General features: G+C 39.4%; 2 protein-coding genes across 6 annotated transcripts in view; both read right to left on the reverse strand.

Annotated features, from left to right (window-relative positions):
• Positions 1-3,120: 3,120 nt before the first annotated feature.
• vwc2 (von Willebrand factor C domain containing 2) overlaps positions 3,121-21,562 on the reverse strand; it is a 41,600-nt gene continuing 23,158 nt past the window's right edge. For both annotated transcript variants that reach the window (XM_079688695.1, XM_079688694.1), the window contains exon 4: positions 3,121-3,944. In XM_079688695.1, the coding sequence (XP_079544821.1) occupies positions 3,793-3,944 (152 nt within the window). In that variant the 3' untranslated portion in view covers positions 3,121-3,792. The remainder of the gene's footprint in view (positions 3,945-21,562) is intronic.
• On the reverse strand, positions 14,159-19,677 carry LOC307043831 (chromodomain-helicase-DNA-binding protein 8-like). 4 transcript variants are annotated; one of them, XM_079688712.1, is made up of 8 exons: positions 19,430-19,677; positions 18,670-18,735; positions 18,474-18,575; positions 18,208-18,296; positions 17,582-17,689; positions 17,225-17,392; positions 16,938-17,092; positions 14,159-15,461 (listed from the first exon to the last, which is right to left on the reverse strand). In XM_079688712.1, exons 6-7 carry the CDS (start codon positions 17,348-17,350, stop codon positions 16,991-16,993), a joined length of 228 nt encoding a protein of 75 aa, XP_079544838.1. In that variant the 5' UTR covers positions 17,351-17,392; positions 17,582-17,689; positions 18,208-18,296; positions 18,474-18,575; positions 18,670-18,735; positions 19,430-19,677; the 3' UTR covers positions 14,159-15,461; positions 16,938-16,990. The 4 variants fall into 4 exon arrangements, with proteins under 4 accessions (XP_079544838.1, XP_079544837.1, XP_079544836.1 ...); XM_079688711.1 differs by having other exon boundaries at positions 18,461-18,575; XM_079688710.1 differs by having other exon boundaries at positions 18,444-18,575.

A 21,562-nucleotide genomic window follows, 5' to 3' on the forward strand; every position in this document is an offset into this window, starting at 1 on the left:
TCACGAGCCAGAACGACCTATTTTTCTTCCTGGCTTGCTCTATAATGATCCAATTTAAATGCAATGCCAACAACAACTCAACAGCAACAATGAAAACTACGACAACAACCCACACATTGCGCATTGTTTAGAGTGGTTATAAAGTGTTGAAGCGCTCAAATTTAAAACTGTTTCAACCTGTCGCCTGTCAGAATCGAGACGAGGCAGTGCATTGAATCACCTGATTGGACGGCGAACCAGTGAGTTGATTCATTCAGGAAATGAAGCAGTTGCTGGTTCGGACGTCACATGTCACGTGATTTGAAGCAGTTGCTGCTTCGGACGTCACATGTCACGTGATTTGAAGCAAGCTTCGAAGCACTGCTTCTATGGAATAGGAAGTCCAGGGTTGAAGCTCCGTTCGAAGCTTCAGTGTCAAACTGCCATCACTACATTTGGGTCCTGCTTGTTTCACAAACCGTGACAACGACTGTTTGACTTCTCCACATTGCAACAATCTTGGGGGTGGCATTGGTTTGAATATGAGACGATACATGTGAATGGCCTCACCGCGGATGCATACAGTACTAACAACAGTAAAAGATTCAAAGAGATATCTTTTTGGTAAGTTTGAGTCCATTCGTACAAGTTTTGAGTCCTTTTGGGTGTTTTGTTTCTAACCCTTTTTTCACATATGTTACAAGAGGAGTGTACATATTGGTAGTGAATCAACACTGACAATATATTTCTCAAGTTAATCAAACATAATTAACTATCAGTTTTATTTCTGGTCATTTAATGTCTTTTTGTCATTCTTGCGGTTCTAAGAAGACATGTTGCACCTGTTTGTAGCCTATCATGCTTCTTTGAACTCATTCAAGGTCACTATTTGTTCACTTTTGCATATCTTTCTAGTCATTTAGTGTCTCCAAACATGAAATATATGCAGTATATTCAAACCCTGTGTGGCCACTGGGCCTGTCCCCAGTAAGTCCCCTATCCCACGATATTGCTGTCTGCACTGTGCTGATTACGAGAAGGATGAACCACAATATGATGCTAACAGTCTCTAATTTGCACTAAACACAAAGTAAATACCGCTCAGGCTCTGAGAATGGAACAAAATGCAATGGAAATCCCTCCATTAGCTGTTCAGGTATTTCAGTCTGCAGCGCTCATGGAGACTGACCGACAGGTTGACATTGCCACTAGCATGCCTAAAACAAATTGTTTGTGGAATAGAGGGGACGTCAAGGTTTAACTGACAAAACAAAATGAAGGAATCAGACGAGGTTTGCGTACATGGAATTCTTAAGAGGAACGCTTAAATGAGCAAACCATTTTTAACATCGTAGATTACACTCTAGGCATTTGTCTTCATTCAAATGATAAACCAGTGGGTGCAGAACTCAGTTCAGCTGAGTTGTGTTACTTGTCATTTTGGTTTACAACATTTCACAACCCTTTATCAGAAGCCAATAATTCTGGAGGACATTTGAGTTAATGCCTTTATATTTGTGAGTGCCTGAAGGTCTTGTTGTACAGCTGCATACTGATGAAGCTTTCAACTTTTGATTGGTGGCAAAATTGAGTGTTACTCAAAAACGTATAACGCTTTATTTTAAATGACAGAGCTGGCCGATTGCTAAAGATGTATAATGAATTTCATCACTAACTGTAATGTGAACACACATCTCATCTGCGGTGCTGCACATTGTCCAGAACAGGGCAGAAGCCTAATTACAAAGTTAAAGCATTGGGGAGACCAGGCTAATCTCTTATGGGCTTCTCCAACAGATGTGTCTAATTAATGGCTGGGTTTAGATGCGTACCACTCTGGGAATTTAATTTCAAAGCAAAAGATCCAGCCTCGTTTCTATAGGCCTAATCACTCCTTTTCCCATCCCATCATACACAGAGCTGCTGTTGAAATACTGCTGGAATATGAACTGATCCAAAGCCAATTGAGAATGTTAATGACCTGGACAGAGCAGAAAGGGGTGACAGATAACGTCCTCGGTCAGATTCATTACTTCACTGGCTTAATACACAGCAGGTTAGCCGACATAAGGGATTATTATCTTGCTAGATGAGAGAAAAGACACCACACGGCGAGAGGGAGGAAAAAAAAAGAGAACTCTGTATTACTATAAAGGACTGCTGGATGGGTGAAATCCCACAATCATTTATCATTTGTATGCACCAGCACAGGTTCTGTTTTCCTGGAATGGATGAGTTTGAGTTGAGAGTCCCTTTACAGTCACAAACCGAGGACTTAATGCTGGCCACGAAACCTTCATAGATCTGTGCCACCGCTCCCCTACTGCTCTGAGAGAAGCCTGTCACGTAGCATGTACAAGCATTTAGGCTTATTTACCTCGATCCTGCTGACTGGCTGACAGGCACGTCTCTCTGCAGGAGATGCAACACCGTTGTCTGGCTACCCCTTGATCAACGAGTTTTCCGAGTGGCTTGCACATTGCAAAAGGGGACACAGAGAGCTGCGAATGTTAGAAGATGACAGAAAAAAACGAAACATAACATCTGCATCCATTCATCACAGCCTGCCCTTCAGTGTTCATAACCTGGACTTAAATTATTAATCGTCATTTTGATGTGCTGCTGGTCGATGGACCCAATGGCTCTACCACATTCATCAAACTGAAGATGAAGACGAGTCTTGTGACCTTTCATTTTCCAAATTTCTGAAACAAATTGGGATCACTGACATTCGAAGGTCCAGTCTGGCTTTTATTAATGGAGTTGAAAACCTAAGGCAACTATTGAGAATCTGTATTCCAACCTCTGTGGGGATGCTTTTTGCGATTGAAAATGAAACCGCAGCAATGCTGAATAACTTAATATCCTCATGACAACTCATTAAATATTTACCTGAAGCGATCACACACAGTTCTCATCCTGGAGCTTAAAAGCCAAAAAATGCTAACATCTAAAGAGTGCATTTGTTCAGGTTTGTCGCATTCAAATGCTACCTGTGATATTTGAAACACATCATTTGTGGAGGAAATTAAGTTGCTAGTTCCATCTCAGTATCATTTGAAGTCTGTAAAACACTGTCATCACAGTTACCATGTTGACTCTGTGGAAAGTACAGAATATACCATTTGAGCGATTACAGAGTGCAGAATGGCATTTATTTGAAACATGAACACACAGTACCAAGAAATACAAAAAAGCACTTTAAAATCAAAACACACATTTGAACATCCAAAAGAGATAAAAGAAATCAGGAAACAGTCCAAGTCCTATTGAATTCCCTTGTTTTTTTCTCTGTTGTTGTTGTTGTTGTTGAGTCTCCACTTCGTCGTTCTATACACAGCAAATCTTTACCCATTCTTCTGAAATGGATCTAACAGTCTAGTCTGCACTTTGGTGGTAGGGGGACGGGTGTCAGGATTTGTCCCCACATGTCGAGAAGTTGAGGATATTCCCTCAAAAGACAGCTGTGTGTATTCTATACATTCTGTTTTTATTGACCTCTGGTCCAATACATTGCTTAATAAAATACAGAGCCTATAAAAAATATTTGTTCACTAGTTCAGCATTAATGTATTTGAATATATTCATACATAATTTAATACATAGATAAATAGATATTCTGTGTGTGGATTATAAACTTTCATAAAAGCATTTTTTTTTTTCTTCAGTAATACAGAAGTGACTATAAAGGCTGAAATGCTGGAGGGCTGCTGTCCGACTCTGGTGTCCGGTAGAGAGGGTGAAAGGCCGAGAGTTTACATGCGGATTGGCGCTGGTGTTGCGTGCCAAAGTACCCTCTGACTGTGCCAGTCTTTAGCTCCGCTGGCATTCGTTCTTACTGCAGGTGGCCTGACGCTCAATCTGCCATGTGCCCTCCTCGTATGTGCAGTAGCAGATTGTACACTCATCAATCTTCACCTCGCGCCCAGCCGGTATCACAGAAGTGTCTGCGTAGCAATTTGGACCTGTGGAAAGGCACAAAAAAAGCAATATGTAGCAAAATTGAAATGAACATAATTATTTTGCTCAAAATTATATATATAAGTTCATAATTATATTTTGTACCACTTCTTTGACATGTTTGCATTTTTCTCATACTATATGCTGCAGCACCTCTTTTCACCCTCTGTCTGAAACCAGAGCCCAGTCTGCTCTGATTGGTTAGCTGGCCGGCTCTGTTGTGATTGGTCAACCACTTACGGATGTTCCGCCCCTTAGCCTATCAAATATAATGTGTTGGAACACTAGCCAATAGTAACGCAACTGTTACGGAAGTTAACTAATCAATCCAATGGAGATGTTTCAGGCAGGAAACTTTGAGATTTTAGCCTTTGCAGACCATTTACATGCACCTATAACGCAATACAAGAGGGAATACCCCTTAAAGGTCACCTATCATGCTATTTTTAGGCATATATTATGGGTCTCAGATATATAAAATATATGAAAAAATTGTCTATGATGTGTTTTTCTCAAAATACAAACAGATCATGCATTTTAGACATCCATCATATGGAACCGGTTCCAACATTGTGCTAGTGGATCGCCGGAGCTGTTAGATTAACATTAACATGCTTATTGTAGTTGTAAGTGCACTGCCTTGCGGCCTGTAGCACCGTCCTTGATGGAGCATATGTGTGGGCTGGACCTGTATTTTACAGGAAAGGAGTGAGCAGAGAGTAGAGTAGTTGTCGATTCTTGTTCTGTTTTCTGTGAATATCTGCCTCACCCTCTCAGACTTTGAGTTGCGCACGCTACTAAAGAGACGTGTTACCATGGAAACCAAACAATGGTGTAGCTGTATTGAAGTCCGAGTGGAAACAGTCGTGTGTAAATCTGATTTTGTCAGAAATCGGGAGAAATGCGGGAGAAATATGACCCCGGGAGGAAACCGGGAGAGGGCAATGAAATCGGGAGTCTCCCGCGAAAATCGGGAGGGTTGACAAGTATGGTTGTACCTACACTTCCTACAGCGTAACCTGAGACCAGGGGGGTTATGGCTAGAAAGGATCCGTCTAGTGTAAATATGACGTCACGTTCTCGTTGTAACTCTCGTTGTAATCGGAGCGGCTCGGAAACACATCTACAGCAGTAACATGATGCAACATACACATTAATGCAGCAGCAATATTAATAGAGAAACATCAGACTTAATAGTAAAACACTGCAAGGGAACATTTTATTGCACCAGGAGCTATCTTGGGACTTTTACTGCGACAACGTTGACTTGCCTGTGAATAAAAAATAAACCATAGTGTTGGTGATCTACAGTGTTGTCATTCTTCTTTGAACACCAACAAGACCGCTAACAACCTATTTCCACAATCACACTCCCTGTCATTGACATAATTAATAGATAGTTTAGCTTCTCACCATCATTTGCTGTGGCCAACTGATGTTAACGATCGTAACTGAAAGTCTGCCTGCCAAACGTAAACATTCAGCCACGTGACATTCAGCCAAACTCTCGCGAGAGTTTTACACAAGACGGATCCTTTCTAGCCATAACCGACCAGGGGCCTCATGTATAACGCTGTGCGTAGGATTGACGTGGGAAGGTTGCTTACGTAGTAGAAATCCGAAAAATAGGTCCATACATTTTCCGTGCGTATGGCACTTCCTACGCCTGTTTCCCTTTATAACTCACAACCGGCTCGAAATGCGGTGCAGCTTTGGCGGGCTTCACGTAACGCCCATATTTGCCTATAAATAGTCAAAGAAACGCCCTTTCATTCATTCATTTTTGACTGACTGCATGGAGAAGATGGCAGGAAATGACAACAGAACAGCTAAAAAAAACATCTCACACCGCGTCAGATTTTGGTTATTTTGGGGAGGTCGAGATAAATCATATTGTTTGGTGGATGCCGTTTGAACCAGAGTAGCAGCATGGAGGTCGGATCGTCACCAAAATAAATAAATAAGTGGTCCGAAAAAGGTTAATGACAAAAAAAATACACATAGCCTTCCTCAGGCAGTGTGTTTGTACCGGGGACAGGAGATCCCCACTTGATGAGAAACTGTAAGAAATTATCGGGGAATCCCTCCGGAGTGGAGTCATGACGACTGGATCTGAATTATGTTTTTGTATTTGGTGGTTTGTGTCCCAGCTGTCGATCAGCTGTGCGCAGCGTCTCCACTGCAGCCTGTGCATTTCAACCCTGCCTCCGCATCAACTCTATATCCACCAGTTAAAGGAAATACAACTAATCTGTTGTGTTATAGCTGTACAATTGACCACATATGGTGCTCTTAGTTTCCACACCTCCTGTGTTTTACGAGCGACTTATCAAGTCTTGGCAAACGGCATAAAACACGATTAAACATGTATTAAACATATATAAAACCATGCTCGTCGTATCTACAACCTATAGAAATGCAAAACGGCATCAGTTTAGACGTAATTCTGTCCTCCTGCTTACCGCATCATTTATGAGAAAACATTTCATAACATTAACATAACATATCCGTATTTATTTATTTCTCCCAGTTATGTTTTTGTGTGCACTGAGGAGTCTCAAACAGGCATTGTTAAATCATTTTAAGATTGCTTTAATCAATGTTTGAAAATGCATATGATAAATGAGAGGTAACATTTTATTTATGGTATTATTTCCAAATATTTCTCTCCATTCTTCCTTCTGCCAACGGTGTCGCAGTTTCTTGTCTCTCCCGTTTTTGTGCTTAGTGCGTAGGCATGGGTTAGTTTGCGTGGAGGACCGCACGTTTTCCCGTCAAGTTAGTATTTTATAAATCACAAACATTGCGTAGAAACTGCCGTACGTCATTTTTTGAGCGTATATCCCTTTATAAATGAGGCCCCAGGGCCGGCCCGTCGCACTGGCGTTATAGATGTTCGCCTAGGGCGCCAGATCTGTGGAGGCGCTGCGCTGGGCTCTGGGAGGGAGAAAACAATGTTTTGACCGTTGGTGCTTATCCTAATTTTCGGCCTTGATGTAACAACATTCATAATTAAGTAAATGTAACACCCTTTTCATCCCGGTTACACTTTTCATTTGCCCTGTACGATGGGCGCTGTAAGTGATGAAAATGGGGGATGTTGGCTTATCTGGCACCGGCAGCTCACAGAAAAAAGAGATTTCTCAATACTCAAATTTCCCCTCCTCTACTCCTATCCTCGACTCCTCTCCTCGAGACTTGGTGCCACCCACAGGATATGCGAGCGGAGGACTGAGGAGGGGAACCGAGGAGAGAGGAGTGGAAGCAGCAGGCGGTTAGAGAAATGAGAACTCCTCTCGTCTGAGCGGTCATTTTAAAGAGACGTCCATTAATGATGACCACTTATATATTTACTTTTAATTCATTCACAGTGCGGTATAATGAGAAAATAACAGGCTACAGATACGGACATACACACACACATATATTTATATAAATATATACAATTTCAGAATCAAACAAGTATGAGAGCACTCTCCTAATAGGGTCATTCTACAGAAAAGGTGGAAGTGCTGTCACTTATTTTTGCAGACACCAAAATACATGACGTTGACCTAATACTCACATTCATTATATATGTTGAATAAATAGAGATTGTCTTTGCAATGGTACTAACTAAAAAATTAATAAAAAATTGTTTTATACGTAAATTGCAATTTATTTAAAATGCCAAGTTCAAGGAACTGCCTTGTCACGTTGATCATACATGGAAGTGGAGCCTATAGTTTTAATTCAAAATATTTTTTTTTCAACAAATAAAACTAATTTATATTTACATAACATTACAAGCATTAAATATAACACTGAAATGGTACAAAAAAACCGCAAATTATTATTAATAATATAAAATAAATGTCAGTCACCCAAAATGACGTCATTGGTGTTACTACAGTACTACACAAAACGCTTTTATTTTGAAATAATGTAATGTCTCTGAAGTGCCTCCTGTAACAAGAGATCATTTGAGGCAGTGCAGTGGACAAAGACATAAGGAAAGTCAGATACTTCTTACTTTGTTTGTTAAAGGTGTCATTTTATCTTCAAATTTTACGTGCGTCTTTCAAGCCTGTCATTAGTGTTACTCATTGCATAGCCCTAGGGGTGAACATTTGAAGGGGATAATGTATTGTATTGAAGAGTTAAACGATTTTGATATTGACTGAAGCCATATTTGATCTGACACATTGCAGCCATTTTGTTAAAATGGTAGTGTTTTCTCCAAATTGTCACTGGTGTTACCGTCACTGGTGTTACTCTTCTTCCTGGTAACACGTAACACCAGTGACATTCCTATACAAATAAGCATTGTATTAAGTATACAAATAATAATAAAAATAATAAAAATACTTTAAGCTCTACTTGTTGTGGATTCATCAAGTTAAGAGTTAGTTATTGCTATTTAACAGGTTTTAGATGTTTTTAGAAGGAATATATTTCAGCAGATTTGTATAACCCAGATTCCATCTTTTCTGTAGAATGACCCAATAACGTAACACAATCAGAGACTGGACATATCCCCCCCCCCCCCCCCCCCTCTCTCTGGTCGCTGAAATGGGGAATTGAAATTACGGGCCAAAAGTTGTATTAAAAGTAAGCATAGGACACCAAACCAACTGAGACCCGTCTGTCTGCCGCATCTACGCACTGTACAACACACACACTGTACCACACACACCTACAGCTCCTAAAGCATAATCAGACTACAGCCGTTGTGTATTTTATTATGTGAAGCACTAAATGGTCTTAGAAAAATATTGACTCTTTGTTTGTAGATATCTACTAAACTACAGCATACAAATACAGAAAGTAATGTAGGCCTGTTATACACAAGTTATTGAGCCGTTTCCGCTCTACATCCTGAACTCCTCCCTTCGATGCAATGCACTTCCGTTTTGGCGGACTGGGTTTGTTTTGCTAGCTAGCTCCGTTGTGCCGACAAAGCACTGATATCGCAGAGACAAAGAGGATATAACAATTACAACATGAAGAAAAGTGGTTCGGGAACTACGTGTGCGGTAGTTGGTTGCAATCACTCGAGAAAGCACCTGAACGAGTGGTTAGATAGAGAGTGCTACGACCACAAACCAGCACCCAGCACCCAGCCATGTTGTTCATTAAATACAGATAAACACAACAAATACTGCATGCATTGTATTTTTTAATATTATATATGAATATTTTCATAGTGATGTAATTGTGTGGGCTGCTTTTATATTTTAATTTGTAATACCTGTTAGGATTAAACATGTGATCTTTCTTGTTGAAGCCATTTCTTTAGTTTCCTCTCAACAATTAATTCATTCAGTGTTATTTATGTACAGTATGAGCTTAATATGAATGATGAACTGTGTTAAAAGAAATTGTAGCACTCTAAGGAACATATGAAATGCAATAATGCAATAACAGTGCAATAATGAAATTAAATTACATCAAACTTTATTTTCACTCAAACAGTACAGGCACATATGATATATTGCACAGCATAAAGAGATCATGTAAATTGTGCATTATGTAAACAACAGACAACTGTTGGCTCCTGTGGGCATGACCTAAATAAGGCAGTTTATTTTGGTTTTATGCTGGGCCACGTCGTCATGTTATCCTCCCAGTTTTGCACTGAATTCGGGTGGGGGAGAGTAACGCCATCTCCAGTCAAAGAAGTAGAATCGTGTTCCCAAGCTAGCATCACTGTTAGCATCGAAATCGCTGTGTTTACACCAGTGCCCGTCTGACTGTTTACATCGGTTTACACCGACAGACGCTGTGCAAAAGACTTCCGGCGGAAATGAAGTGCATTTGTGTAGTGTCATGGCGCTACCCGTGTTTTGGCGCGTAAACTTGTCTATACTGAGTGATATATATTTTACACACTGCTCTGCTTTCTGCACGGACCTCACAGCTGTTCTCACTGTAAACATCGCGTTGCGATGAAAGCAGTTACTAAAATAATATCCAAGGGATGCATGTAGAGCTGTCATTGGCTAAGATAAGTCCGGCCGTGCGTCACGCCTCCACCGTTCCCGGAAATGCATCCGTGGAGGAGCCGTGGAGGACCCATCAGTGTCTCCTCGGTTAGAGCTCCTCCAGAGAGCCTCCTCGATGCTCGGTCCTCGAAGTGCATTTAGAGAAATTAGATGTCCTTCAAAATGGCGCGCTGAAATTCATTTCCGGGTCACTACCGGAGGACCAAGGAGTCGAGGAGTCGAGGAGGGGAAATTTGAGTATTGAGAAACCTCTAAAGTGCGAGTGAGCGTGGGAGCGAGCGAGGGAGAAAGGGAGGGTGCACCGATACCAGCGCTGTTGTTATAAGCATCTGGTGCTAGCTGCTCTAACGGAAGAAGAAGATGTTTCTACAATGATGTGGAGGGAGAGTCCTCTCCACTCAGACTGAGAGGCTGATAACTACAGCTCAGTGAGGTAAAGGACTCTTGAGTGTTTAGAAAGTTCACTTTAGTCTAAGTTATCTCAGTGCGTCTCAAACGTTTTGATCACAATTTATGTAAACACATATTGCCAAGGCACTCCTTTATAATTATTGGGATAAAACAGGTTTGAAATAATTCCAATGTATACTATAGGACAGTAAACCAGACATATCGTTTTAAACTGGAGAGATAAAAAAAATATGCATAAATAAAATAGTAAAATAAGATATGAATGAACAACAAAAATAAAATACGTTATAAAATAGGTTATTGGTTATGTTCACATACATATTTAATTATTCAAATGTAAACCGATCTTTTTCATATGGGTGTTTAGAGTTGTACCCCCTAGATCTATCTCTAGTAATTCTGCTTAAAGTGCACCAGATTGAAGCATTTTACTTTAAAATGTTCAAACATTTCTTCCCGGTATGCCTGAGAAGGCAGATATGCTTGTTTTTCTCAACAAGAACTGTTTTTAAATGGGGAGGGGTTTCCTTTAAAAGTTGGACTGTTGCACTGTTGTAGCTTCAGTGGTTCTCAGGTTACAGTTACATAGCAGTGAATATAAACAGACTGATTAATGTGAATATTACTGTAAAGTAACCTGTGTAAAGGTTTCTCGAATAAATGTAATTGTTTTGGTGGAAGAAGCATTTATAATTGTTTTACCCTGCCCCTCAAAGAACCGGAATTGAGAACCGTTAAGAACCGGAATCGAAAAGTAGAATCGGAATCAGAATCGTGGAAATTCAAACGATACCCAACCCTAATCATATCCCTCCAGCAGCCCTGTTAGAGAAACACGGATTTTGAATCCTTAGCTTTAAAAAAAAAAAAGGAGGCTGGGCTAATGCCTGATCAGAATTTTACCGGAGATAAAGTTACATTCTGCTGTGATCAAATGCCATCCTGTTCTAAACCACATCAAGGATTATTTCTGAAACAGTATGGAGCTCAAATAATTTTTCTCTTGCGGGTTTATCACAAGGTGAGTTCCTTTTTTTATTTCCTGCTTTTTAAACACATTTGCTCGCAGTACAGGTTAGCTCTGAGTGTTAGCGATGTTTGCTAATGTAAAAAAATACCATATTACATCCAAAACACGTCAGGCATTGTTTCTGATAGCAACTCTCTGTGGGTCCACCATCCTAAATTACGTAATATCGGTAGCAAATCTGTATCGGCTCGTTGTACCCTCGTTTTTAAAAGATGTGGGTACGGAGGAAAGAGAAAGGGTTTTATTTTCTGACGCTGCATGAGTTCCCAGACACACCGGGGACACATATTTATGTATAAAATACATCAAAAAGTGCATTTTGCATGATAGGTCCCCTTTAAAGCGTAATAGGGCGTCTTTAAATTGCATGATTTTCTTTGCTTGCGTGATTTAAGAACTGTGCTCTGGTCAAACTAAGTTAACAGACACTCGATGATAAGTCTGTTCATTTTTTATTGTTCAATTTCTGACCAGATAAATAATCCATCTATTGGTGTTCGAGTCTTTTTAAAGAAAAAGGTTGAGGTCACACTCGCCTGTGATATTTTTCTGCTAGTATACCTACCAAGGACACCATGTGCAATGTGCTTTGTGCTGCTCCAAGGATCCCAATCAGTTCGATGAATTCACAGTCACCCTTGTCCGTTCAGGTGCAGGTGAAATATAAAATGCAACAAAGTGTATGATCAAATGTCAGTTCAATGATTGGAGGCAGCTAGTTAGTTGAGATAAAGGACAATATATAACATCTGAAAGAAGAGAGTGTTACAAATGAAAAATGTACTTCATAAACAATAAAAGACACCCTATAACCCAATTATTCTCTCAGGTTCTTTGTTTTGCACTATATGTCCTATTGAGCAATGCTGGGAACGTATCCAAGTCCTGAGTGTCCTTTTCTCCCCGGCTCAATAAAACATCCTCTTAACATGACACATTAAGCAGACCTTCCAAACTGTTTTATGTTTTCAGCAATGTTTTTTTACCCTGGGTCAATATGTTGAAATCACCCACCTACAGCTTATGACCTACAGATATTTTACTCCTACGCCCTCAAATTGAGAGAGAACATCTCCACAGTAACTTAATGGTTTTTTTATCCATTCAAACTGAATTTGAAGTTTCCATCTCCCAACATACTTTTGCAATTTGAACTGTAAAGACAGCTATGACCAATCTACAGGAATGAGTACGCTGGGAAATAGAAATGACCCCCTTATGGGAAGTAATATTGGCTGATGTCAGCACTGGGGATTGCTGTGTAAAAGTGGCATTACTGATAAAGAGTGTTTCAGGCTAATTAAAGGTAGCATGGGACACAAGCTAACGTTAAAAGGATTAGAGCCCTTGCTGTTGACTTGTGCAGGCTAGAATTACCTTATCTTTATTAACCTTTTATCTTTTAACAGCCAAGCAGCCATCTCCGGGTCTGAAAAGTGAAGCCAAGGCAGAAGTGCCTTAAACCTGCACTATAATTGTATAGAAGTCGACGAAAAAATGACCCTACTTCTTCTGTGATGTATTACCTCAGTAAAGATTTCCCTGGGTTTATGGTCTCTTGCATTTCTCTTCTTCAATACAGCATGATGTTCACTTAGTAAATTATGGTCCCATTTAGAGTCAAATAGACAATAGCCGCATTCACACCGGAGTATTTTTCCCTACTTTTCCCCGTACTTTTCCCCTTTAGTTACGTTAGTACCCCTTATGTTGTGTTCACACCAATAAGAGTACTTAGTGCCGGGAACTTTTACCCCCATTTTAAGTGCCATTTTTGGTGGTACTATCCTGGGGGGAAAAGGTGCCCCAGTTCTGATTGGCTGGACGAATTGCAAACCACGCCCCGTAAAACTCTGAAAAGTTTTGGGAAGCCTCCATTGTATTTGTGGCATTAGCATTATTAGCATTAGCATTAGCCCCGCGCACCAACGGAGAGAGAATAACTTTTGGCAACACAAAAAAATACATGGGAGCGGTGGAGTGATGAGGAGTCCCCAACTCCGGGGACTTGCGGCCGGGGACTTGCGGACGGGGACTTCGGGTGGCAGTATACGGTGTGAAGTTGTTTGCAGCCTGGCAGTAAACCCAAAGCAGAAGAAGACGAAGTGACGTCAGCGGCTCATTTGCGTAATCTTCCCTCAGGGAAAAGTACTCCGGTGTGAACGCGATTGGTACTTAGTGCCCTCGGGTAATAAGTGCCGGGGCACTAAGTGCCAGCACTAAGTACTGCAAAGTACGCGGTGTGAACGCGGCTAATGAAGAAGCATGTGCTCTGGTGCTTAGCTACTTTTTGATTTACAGATCTCTACCTCATGGTGAATTCTAGTTAGGATGTTGTCCATATTTTCGTCAAAGAACTTTAACCTTTTATGTGTGTTTTTTGACTTAATGAAGGTTGTTTGTGTGGCATACAGGGCCATCAGTGGGTTGATATACCTACAGTATTAGTAATTACATGGTTAACATGATTTGCATTTAGTACAGCTCATGTTCAGAGTGTGGTGAGAATTGTCTGTGTGTTTTCTGATAAGGAATGGTTGGTTTATTGTTTGAAAAATGTAGTGTTATCTAGCAGTATGTAGTGTCTAACTCCGAACAGCAGAGGGCGAGTTCGCTACACTGTGTTTGTATGGAATGACATTCAAGCCAAAATTAAATAAATACATAAATAATTAAATAAATACATATATATATATATAAATATGCCGGTGAAATAAATTCTGAAATAAATAAATGAGGCAATAAATATGTATACATGTACATTTAAATACACATTTATTTATTTCATGGGACTTTTATTTCATAATGACACATTTATTTATTTCAAGAGACTTGTATTTCATAATGATACATTTATTTATTTCAAGAAACTCGTATTTCATAATGACGCATTTATTTATTTCAGGTGACTTGTATTTCATAATGACGCATTTATTTATTTCAGGTGACTTGTATTTCATGATGAGACATTTCCATTCCTTATATGCAAATGAACGGGGCGTGGTTATGCTCACAGATCCAGAGGCCCAGACCAAAGCAACAGCACCACACTGACTACTCGAGAAGAGGAAGAAAATGGAGGAGAAGGACTATAAGGCAAACTACTAAATTCTCAGAGTCAGACATCGCATGTAATCTGATACTCTAAATTTCACCCGCCAGAAATGTTCGCTTCTTCTTCTTCGGTGTAAATTGTCCGTTGGCAAACCAGTTGACTTCTTCTTCTCTCGGTTTTTTGGCAGATTGCAAAACAACTTTAAGGTGCATACCGCCACCTACTGTACATGAGTGTGAATCATCTTATCATTCCATCTCTTAACTCATGGACGTATCTATGATCTAATCCAAAAATAAATAAATAAAAAACATAATAAATAAAACAAAACAAAACAACAATCTATGATCTTTCCTGACCTAATGTTAGATACTTTTACCTACCCCAGTTTCACTAAAGGTAAACAGTGCCTTTCTGGTAGCTCTTTCTCCCTCTCCTTTTGTTCCCAAAATACCAACCACACTCCATTCCCTCTCTGCCTCTAAAACGTTATCCTTTACTTTCAGCTTTATAGATGTTCCACATATTCTTTAACTCCACAGTTCCTACACTTGTCACTGGTACTTTCCCCATGACATGCAGCGTACCATTCAATGCTGTGTGATTTATTCTGAGTCTAGCTATCATAATTTCCTCCCTTCTGTTTCTTTCTTTATAAATATTTGTCTGCTGGCATACCAGCAGACCAGCATTTATCTATCACCAGCTTATGTTATTATTAAATATACAATGTATTCTGGTAACTATCAAAATAAAGACATTGTATAGTGTTCATAACAGTATTTGTATTTAATCGATTATACTTAATACAATAATATTACAAAAAAAACCTACATATAAATAAATATATCATCTAAAATAGATGCATTTGATTTAAAAATAACAAATATAATTCAAAATGTAAACAGCAACAAAGAAATTATAAACATTCTTTTTCTTTTTCTTGTTAATATCCATTATCTTCTCTGTTATGTATCTGCCAATCTGGCCAGCATTTCTTGGTCCTCCACGTCTTTCTCGTACAGCCACTGCTTGAAGCAAACTGAAAATAAGAAACAACAATGTTTTAACAAATCGTATTAAATTATGTGATGATAATATAAAAAATAAATAACTCAGTTACCTCTAATCATTTACCCATGTTTGTATCATTGAGTTAACTCTGTGTGTTGCTGCTAGCATACATAATATATACCTGACGTGGAAACGTTACTCGTGGATGGGGCTACAGAGCTACTAGAAAGACAGTCGAACCCGGTGCATTCCTCCGTCTGAATGTTGTGCACTTTTGCTAAATGTTTAGACAAATAGCTCGTGTTACCGCCCTTACATGCTAAATTCTTATTGCACTTTTGGCAACGAGCATTTTCCACCTCAAGACCAAGCCCCCAGGAAGTACGCCGGAATCTGAGGAAAATATTAGTTGTGTCCAAACGGCGGTACTACAATTTCCTTATCAGTTTGTGACGTCAACCGGCCCAGAAATACTTTTTCCCCTTGACTAACATGGGGAAAGAGACGTCTGTAAATCGGTGGATAATTTTTTTCAAACTAAATAAACTATCCAGTATGAACTATTGTATAGCCCTAGAATCAGTCCTTAAAGTTGTAAAATGCACTAAAAGCCGAATCTAGATGTATTCTCTCTCTCCATTCATTCTAGTGAGCCGAGAGTGTGTGTTCGGGGGGCTGGGCTTAAGGGGCGCATGCTCTGTGAGCGCACAAACGGGTTCTTCTGCTCTGACAGCCAGGCATGACGGGTAATCTGTGACGTTTCGCTCTCTCAAAAGTTGGGCCATTTTGACTTCATGCGCCAATGAGCAGCTCTCATAGGAAAGAACGAGACCCCTCCTCCCATGCTGAATCCAGTTCTTATTATACATCCATGCTCAAGACGGATAACATAACTACCCTCGGGGCGCTTAGTTCTGTCCGCCATGTGTTTGTGTGCACACGTGTGTGTGTGTGTGTGTGTGTGTGTGTGTGTGTGTGTGTGTGTGTGTGTGTGTGTGTGTGTGTGTGTGTGTGTGTGTGTGTGTGTGTGTGTGTGTGTGTGTGTGTGTGTGTGTGTGTGTGTGTGTGTGTGTTTATATCGAGAAGGGCAGAGCATGCATGTAGCAGGTTCTGTGTGTAAACTGCCCCACCCCCTCGCACACCGACAGGGAAGAGAGATCTCTCGTCTGGATTGGAAAGATCAAAAATAAATCATAGATGCACTTTGTAGTCTTTTTGCATATTAGAAACGGAGTTGGCGACAGTAAGACTGCGATATAATGTTTATGTAGACATAATACATATGACATCTATTTTTTAAATGTCTCCAGTACTGATAAAAAGATTGATAACGTTGGACGTTAACGGTACCACGGTCTTTAATAATTCAGCCCCGGGGCCCGTTAATAATGGGGCTCGGTACCCATCCCTAGTTTGAATTATTACATCATCAATATTACATTTCAAATAACCAAGTACTTGGTATCTCACAAAGAGCAAGTGGCTAGTGCTGGTAAGAACATACCTGGTGATGGTGATGATGGTGGCTCTTCGCTGCAGGATCTGGTTGATGTCCTCCTAGCAGAAGCGATTGCCTTCGTCGTTCTCGTCCATGATGGCGGCGTAGGCTCCTTTCCTCAGCAGGTTCTCGATCTCCTTCTTGGAGAACTGCTGGACCGGCTAAAGGCGACGCAGAGAGACATTTACACAAGTGGATTTAGAAAACTCTTTTTGAAAATAAACGTACTGCAACAGCGACTGACCCAAAAATAACTTGGCATCTAGAAATATGACCGATTTTCTTTTTCTCACCCCGTTGTTGTTGCCTTCTTTGTTCCCACTTGTGCTCTGCAGGACGGCACGGTGCAGCCCGAGCTTCAGATTAGCTTTATCCAGCATTTCCCTCTCATAGTTTCTAGTGATCAGACGGTACACCATCACCGCCTTAGACTGGCCAAAACGATGACACCGAGCTTGAGCCTGAAATAAAAAATTAAAAGAGGGGTCAAAAGAGCATCATGTGCAGCTGCTGTTCAACGTTTTTAAGCATTAAATGGGAAAATATACACTTAAAGAACCGAGGGAATACACGGAAAGACCGTTGTTGTTGTTGTAGCCCTATTGAACTATCTTTAGGACAGACAGAGCAGATATATATATATATCGTACCTGCAGGTCATTTTGAGGGTTCCAGTCAGAGTCGAATATCACACAGGTGTCCGCAGCAGTGAGGTTCACAAGTTCTTGATCAGGTGTTTGATGTGGGCTGGCATGATCCTTTATGCAGCGATAAATAAAGAAAACAAAGAAGACATTATTAATAATAGTTATGATGGTAATAACAATAATATTAGTATAACTATTTATATAGCACTTACACAATAATTGCAAAGTGATTCTCATAACAAAAATAAAGAACAAAACAATATCAACAATAAAAAAACTAATTATTATAGGAATGTTAAGATACAAAGAAATTATAAACATTCTGAGAGGCCGACTACAAAAGGTAGAATCAATGGCTGTTGATGACATCAATGAGCAGTCCCAAAACATGCTGTTGTATAAAAAGAAATATGTCCAGATTTCTTCTATTTAGTGTTGGATGATTTGTTGTATTGATTGCTGATGGATGTTAAGATATGTTTTACAATTATAACAGAAAGATTATTGTAATTGGAATCAAAAAGTTTACAAATCGTAGTTTTAATAAAATGACTAGCAATATGGGATTTATTCAACAGCGGTAAAGCATTAAGTTGCTAAATGAACGTACACTGAACTGTAAAACTTACCACTATTTAGGAAAGGCTCTGATCAGGAGGGTTGACCAGTAGGAAAGCAAAGAGGTGGTGTCATGTACATCCATTGGTAGATGTTACACCTGAAAGAAAGATAAGGAAATAAGAGAAGACAGGAGGAGAAACACCTTCTTAAGTAAAAGACCAAATCATGTCAAGCTTTACATCTTTCAGTCTTTACAATGCACTGTTGGAAATTACATTCCAAAGGTTAAATTCAAACTCAATACCATAAATAACTGGGTACCAAAGTGCTTTGCCTGATAGAACACGTTCCTCACGGAGCAGCAACCATCCGGCTGGGCCTTTTGCTGCATATCATCTCCTCCCTCTCCACTGTTTCCAGTAGATATCTACTGCCTCTGTCAAATAAAACAGAAATGCCCCAAAACAATCATATTAAAAAAGTTAAAAACAATAACTTGCTTTTGGCATTCAAATGTATTAGAATCTCACCTTTTTCCTGTCAGGAAGGCGTTCCCTTCAAGTCCGCAACCAGTCATAGGAGTTCAAATGCAAAGCCTGAACGATGACAAGAGCGAGACTTACATTTTACAAGATACGTAATACCAGAGCAGTGCCTACGACATGCAGAGAACAGATCAAATCCCCTGACAGACTCACACACTTTGGTGATGTCCTCATCTGATAATGATGTTTCATTTTTAGCAGCAAAGTAACATTACTCAAGGTATATGTTGGACCCAACTCATGTACAGTATGTTTTGCATCTCCTCAACAATGGTCTGTATAGTTGAGTAGAAACAAACTGTCCCTACAGTTTCAGGTAGATTAACAAAGAAAAGTTTGCAATGAAGCACAACACCCCTCTTTGTATTAAGCTAGCTGCCACAGAAAGTACAGCTTAACATGCTAACCTGGTAGAGTTAGCTAACGTTAGCTAACTTCATGTCCAACTAAAAAGCTCTAACGTGCATTACATTGACGATTTTAAACACAACTTAACTCTCTCAACTTGTAAAATAACGTTAATTTAACATACCCTTAAATAACTACATCACTACATTTCAGGGGCAACAAACTGCAGAAAACGTTAGCTGCTAACTGTTGTTAGCTAAGACAGCTAGCTCGTAACAATAGCCTCCTAGCAAACTTAAGGTTACGTTAACATTAACTTAACGTTGTAAGAAAGCAAAACGAACCTTCGAGAAATCTTTTACTCTCAGACTGGGTGTAATTGTGTAGCGTTGCTTACCTCCAGAAGGACTTTTAGCTGTTTCCCAGTAGAGACTAGAGAGAGCTGTCAGAGCGGTTGCTCTCAGAAGAGCAGCATTGGACGGACCAGATAAGACCAGAGAAGAACCAGTTAAGCACCAGAAAAGCACAAGAATGGTTCTTGAACCGGCTTGGTTTATTGGCAGTTTGCAAACCACTTAAGAGTACTGGAGTGTGAAACAAAAGCTATTGAGTCATTGTTGTGGTGCTGTTGCTTTGGTCTGGATCTGTGAGCTAACCACACCCCGTTCATTTGCATATAAGGAATGGAAATGTCTCATCGTGAAATACAAGTCACCTGAAATAAATAAATGCGTCATTATGAAATACAAGTCATCTGAAATAAATAAATATGTCATTATGAAATACGAGTCTCTTGAAATAAATAAATGTGTCATTATGAAATACAAGTCTCTTGAAATAAATAAATGTGTCATTATGAAATAAAAGTCTCTTGAAATAAATAAATGTGTCATTATGAAATAAAAGTCCCATGACATAAATAAATGTGTATTTAAATTTCATAGGCATATGTATATATATATATATATATATATATATATATATATATATATATATATATATATATATATATATATATATATATATATATATATATATATGTATTTATTTAATTATTTATTTATTTATTTAATTTTGGCTTAAATGGCATTCCATATGTTCGGGGACAAAGAGAAGTCTCGCGTGAATACATTCAGAGAACGTAAACAGATAATTGAGTGAAGTCACAGTGTGTGTGTGTGGCGAACTGTGATAATAAGATACATATTTTTGCTCTTTGCAGGTAAGAACGGAGAGTTGGAATTGTGTAATTGATGGGTGAATATGTTATGTGTGAGTTTATGATCCCGGTTGGATTTTATGTAGTAGTGTTTATGAACGTTACTTGTTCAGCAAACGTAACGTACTGAAAATGGCTAGCCAGTAGTTAGCACTGGTGGCCTAGTTAGCTTGAGCGAGCGTGAGGCGGGAGAGTAGAACAATGAGCCGGTCTAAAGAGCCCGGACTGCTCGTGTATAGTTAATAGATAAATAAATAAATAAGTTAAAAGAAATACATAATCGATATTGAATGTACAAAATGAAACTGGTCTGGAATAGCAATGCAATAGACATGATTATTGTTTGGATGTTGATGCAGATGTTCATTATGTTTCTGTGTTACTATAGAGAATACGTTCAGAGAACGTAAACACACACTTGAGTGAAGTCACGGTGTGTGTGTGTGTGTGTGTGTGCGTGCGTGCGTGCGTGCGTGCGTGCGTGCGTGTGTGTGTGTGTGTGTGTGTGTGTGTGTGTGTGTGGCGAACTGTGATAATAAGATACATATTTTTGCTCTTTGCAGAACAAAATAAAAGACTTTCAAATTAAATGTGTAGTGGAGGGCTACGTCACTCTGTACCACGCTACATTTGCAACATTTTGATCCCCTAAAAGTGTTTTGTTAAGCATTTGGCTGTATATTTTAAGTCATCGCATGATTCCTTTCCAATATTCTTTCAGATCTTCTGTTACTGTAGCTAGCTAGCTAACCTAGTCATTTGCATGTGTTTTGTGACATTTGCATAATTTCTGATCTGCAGCGTTTCTCCAAATGGAAATATTTTGGGACATTGTAGCGTGTTGGCATCTGTTTGCTACCATAGACCTTCATCTGAAGTATGAAAACACTCTGAGAAAAGAATGACATTTTAATTGGTAGCACCCTACATTTACTAATATGAGCATATGTACTGTAAGAGGATTTAAGCAGATCAACCCAGCCATAAAGGCTATTTCAGATGTTCACAAAAACTGATAAAAGAAAACCCTCTTTGTGAAAATACATATTCAGGCCAATAAGACACAAGCTAGTTTGAAAGTTGGACAGGAATTCAGTAATTGTTTTTCTGCAACTTTTAGACACCATGTCTGTTGCAGTGACCACATTCCAATATGGAGTTCAGCGCCAAAGTCATCCTGTGTTTTTATTTTAAGTTTAATGAGATCCCAGCAAACTTGAGTGCAGGCATTCAAAGAAAATAACGAACACAAGAAACCAAATCTGCTGCCCTTCATTTTTATTTCTCTCAGTGGAAAATCGGCTCTCAAGT

Source organism: Notothenia rossii (assembly GCF_949606895.1).
Source record: "Notothenia rossii genome assembly, chromosome: 6".
Lineage (NCBI taxonomy): Eukaryota > Metazoa > Chordata > Actinopteri > Perciformes > Nototheniidae > Notothenia > Notothenia rossii.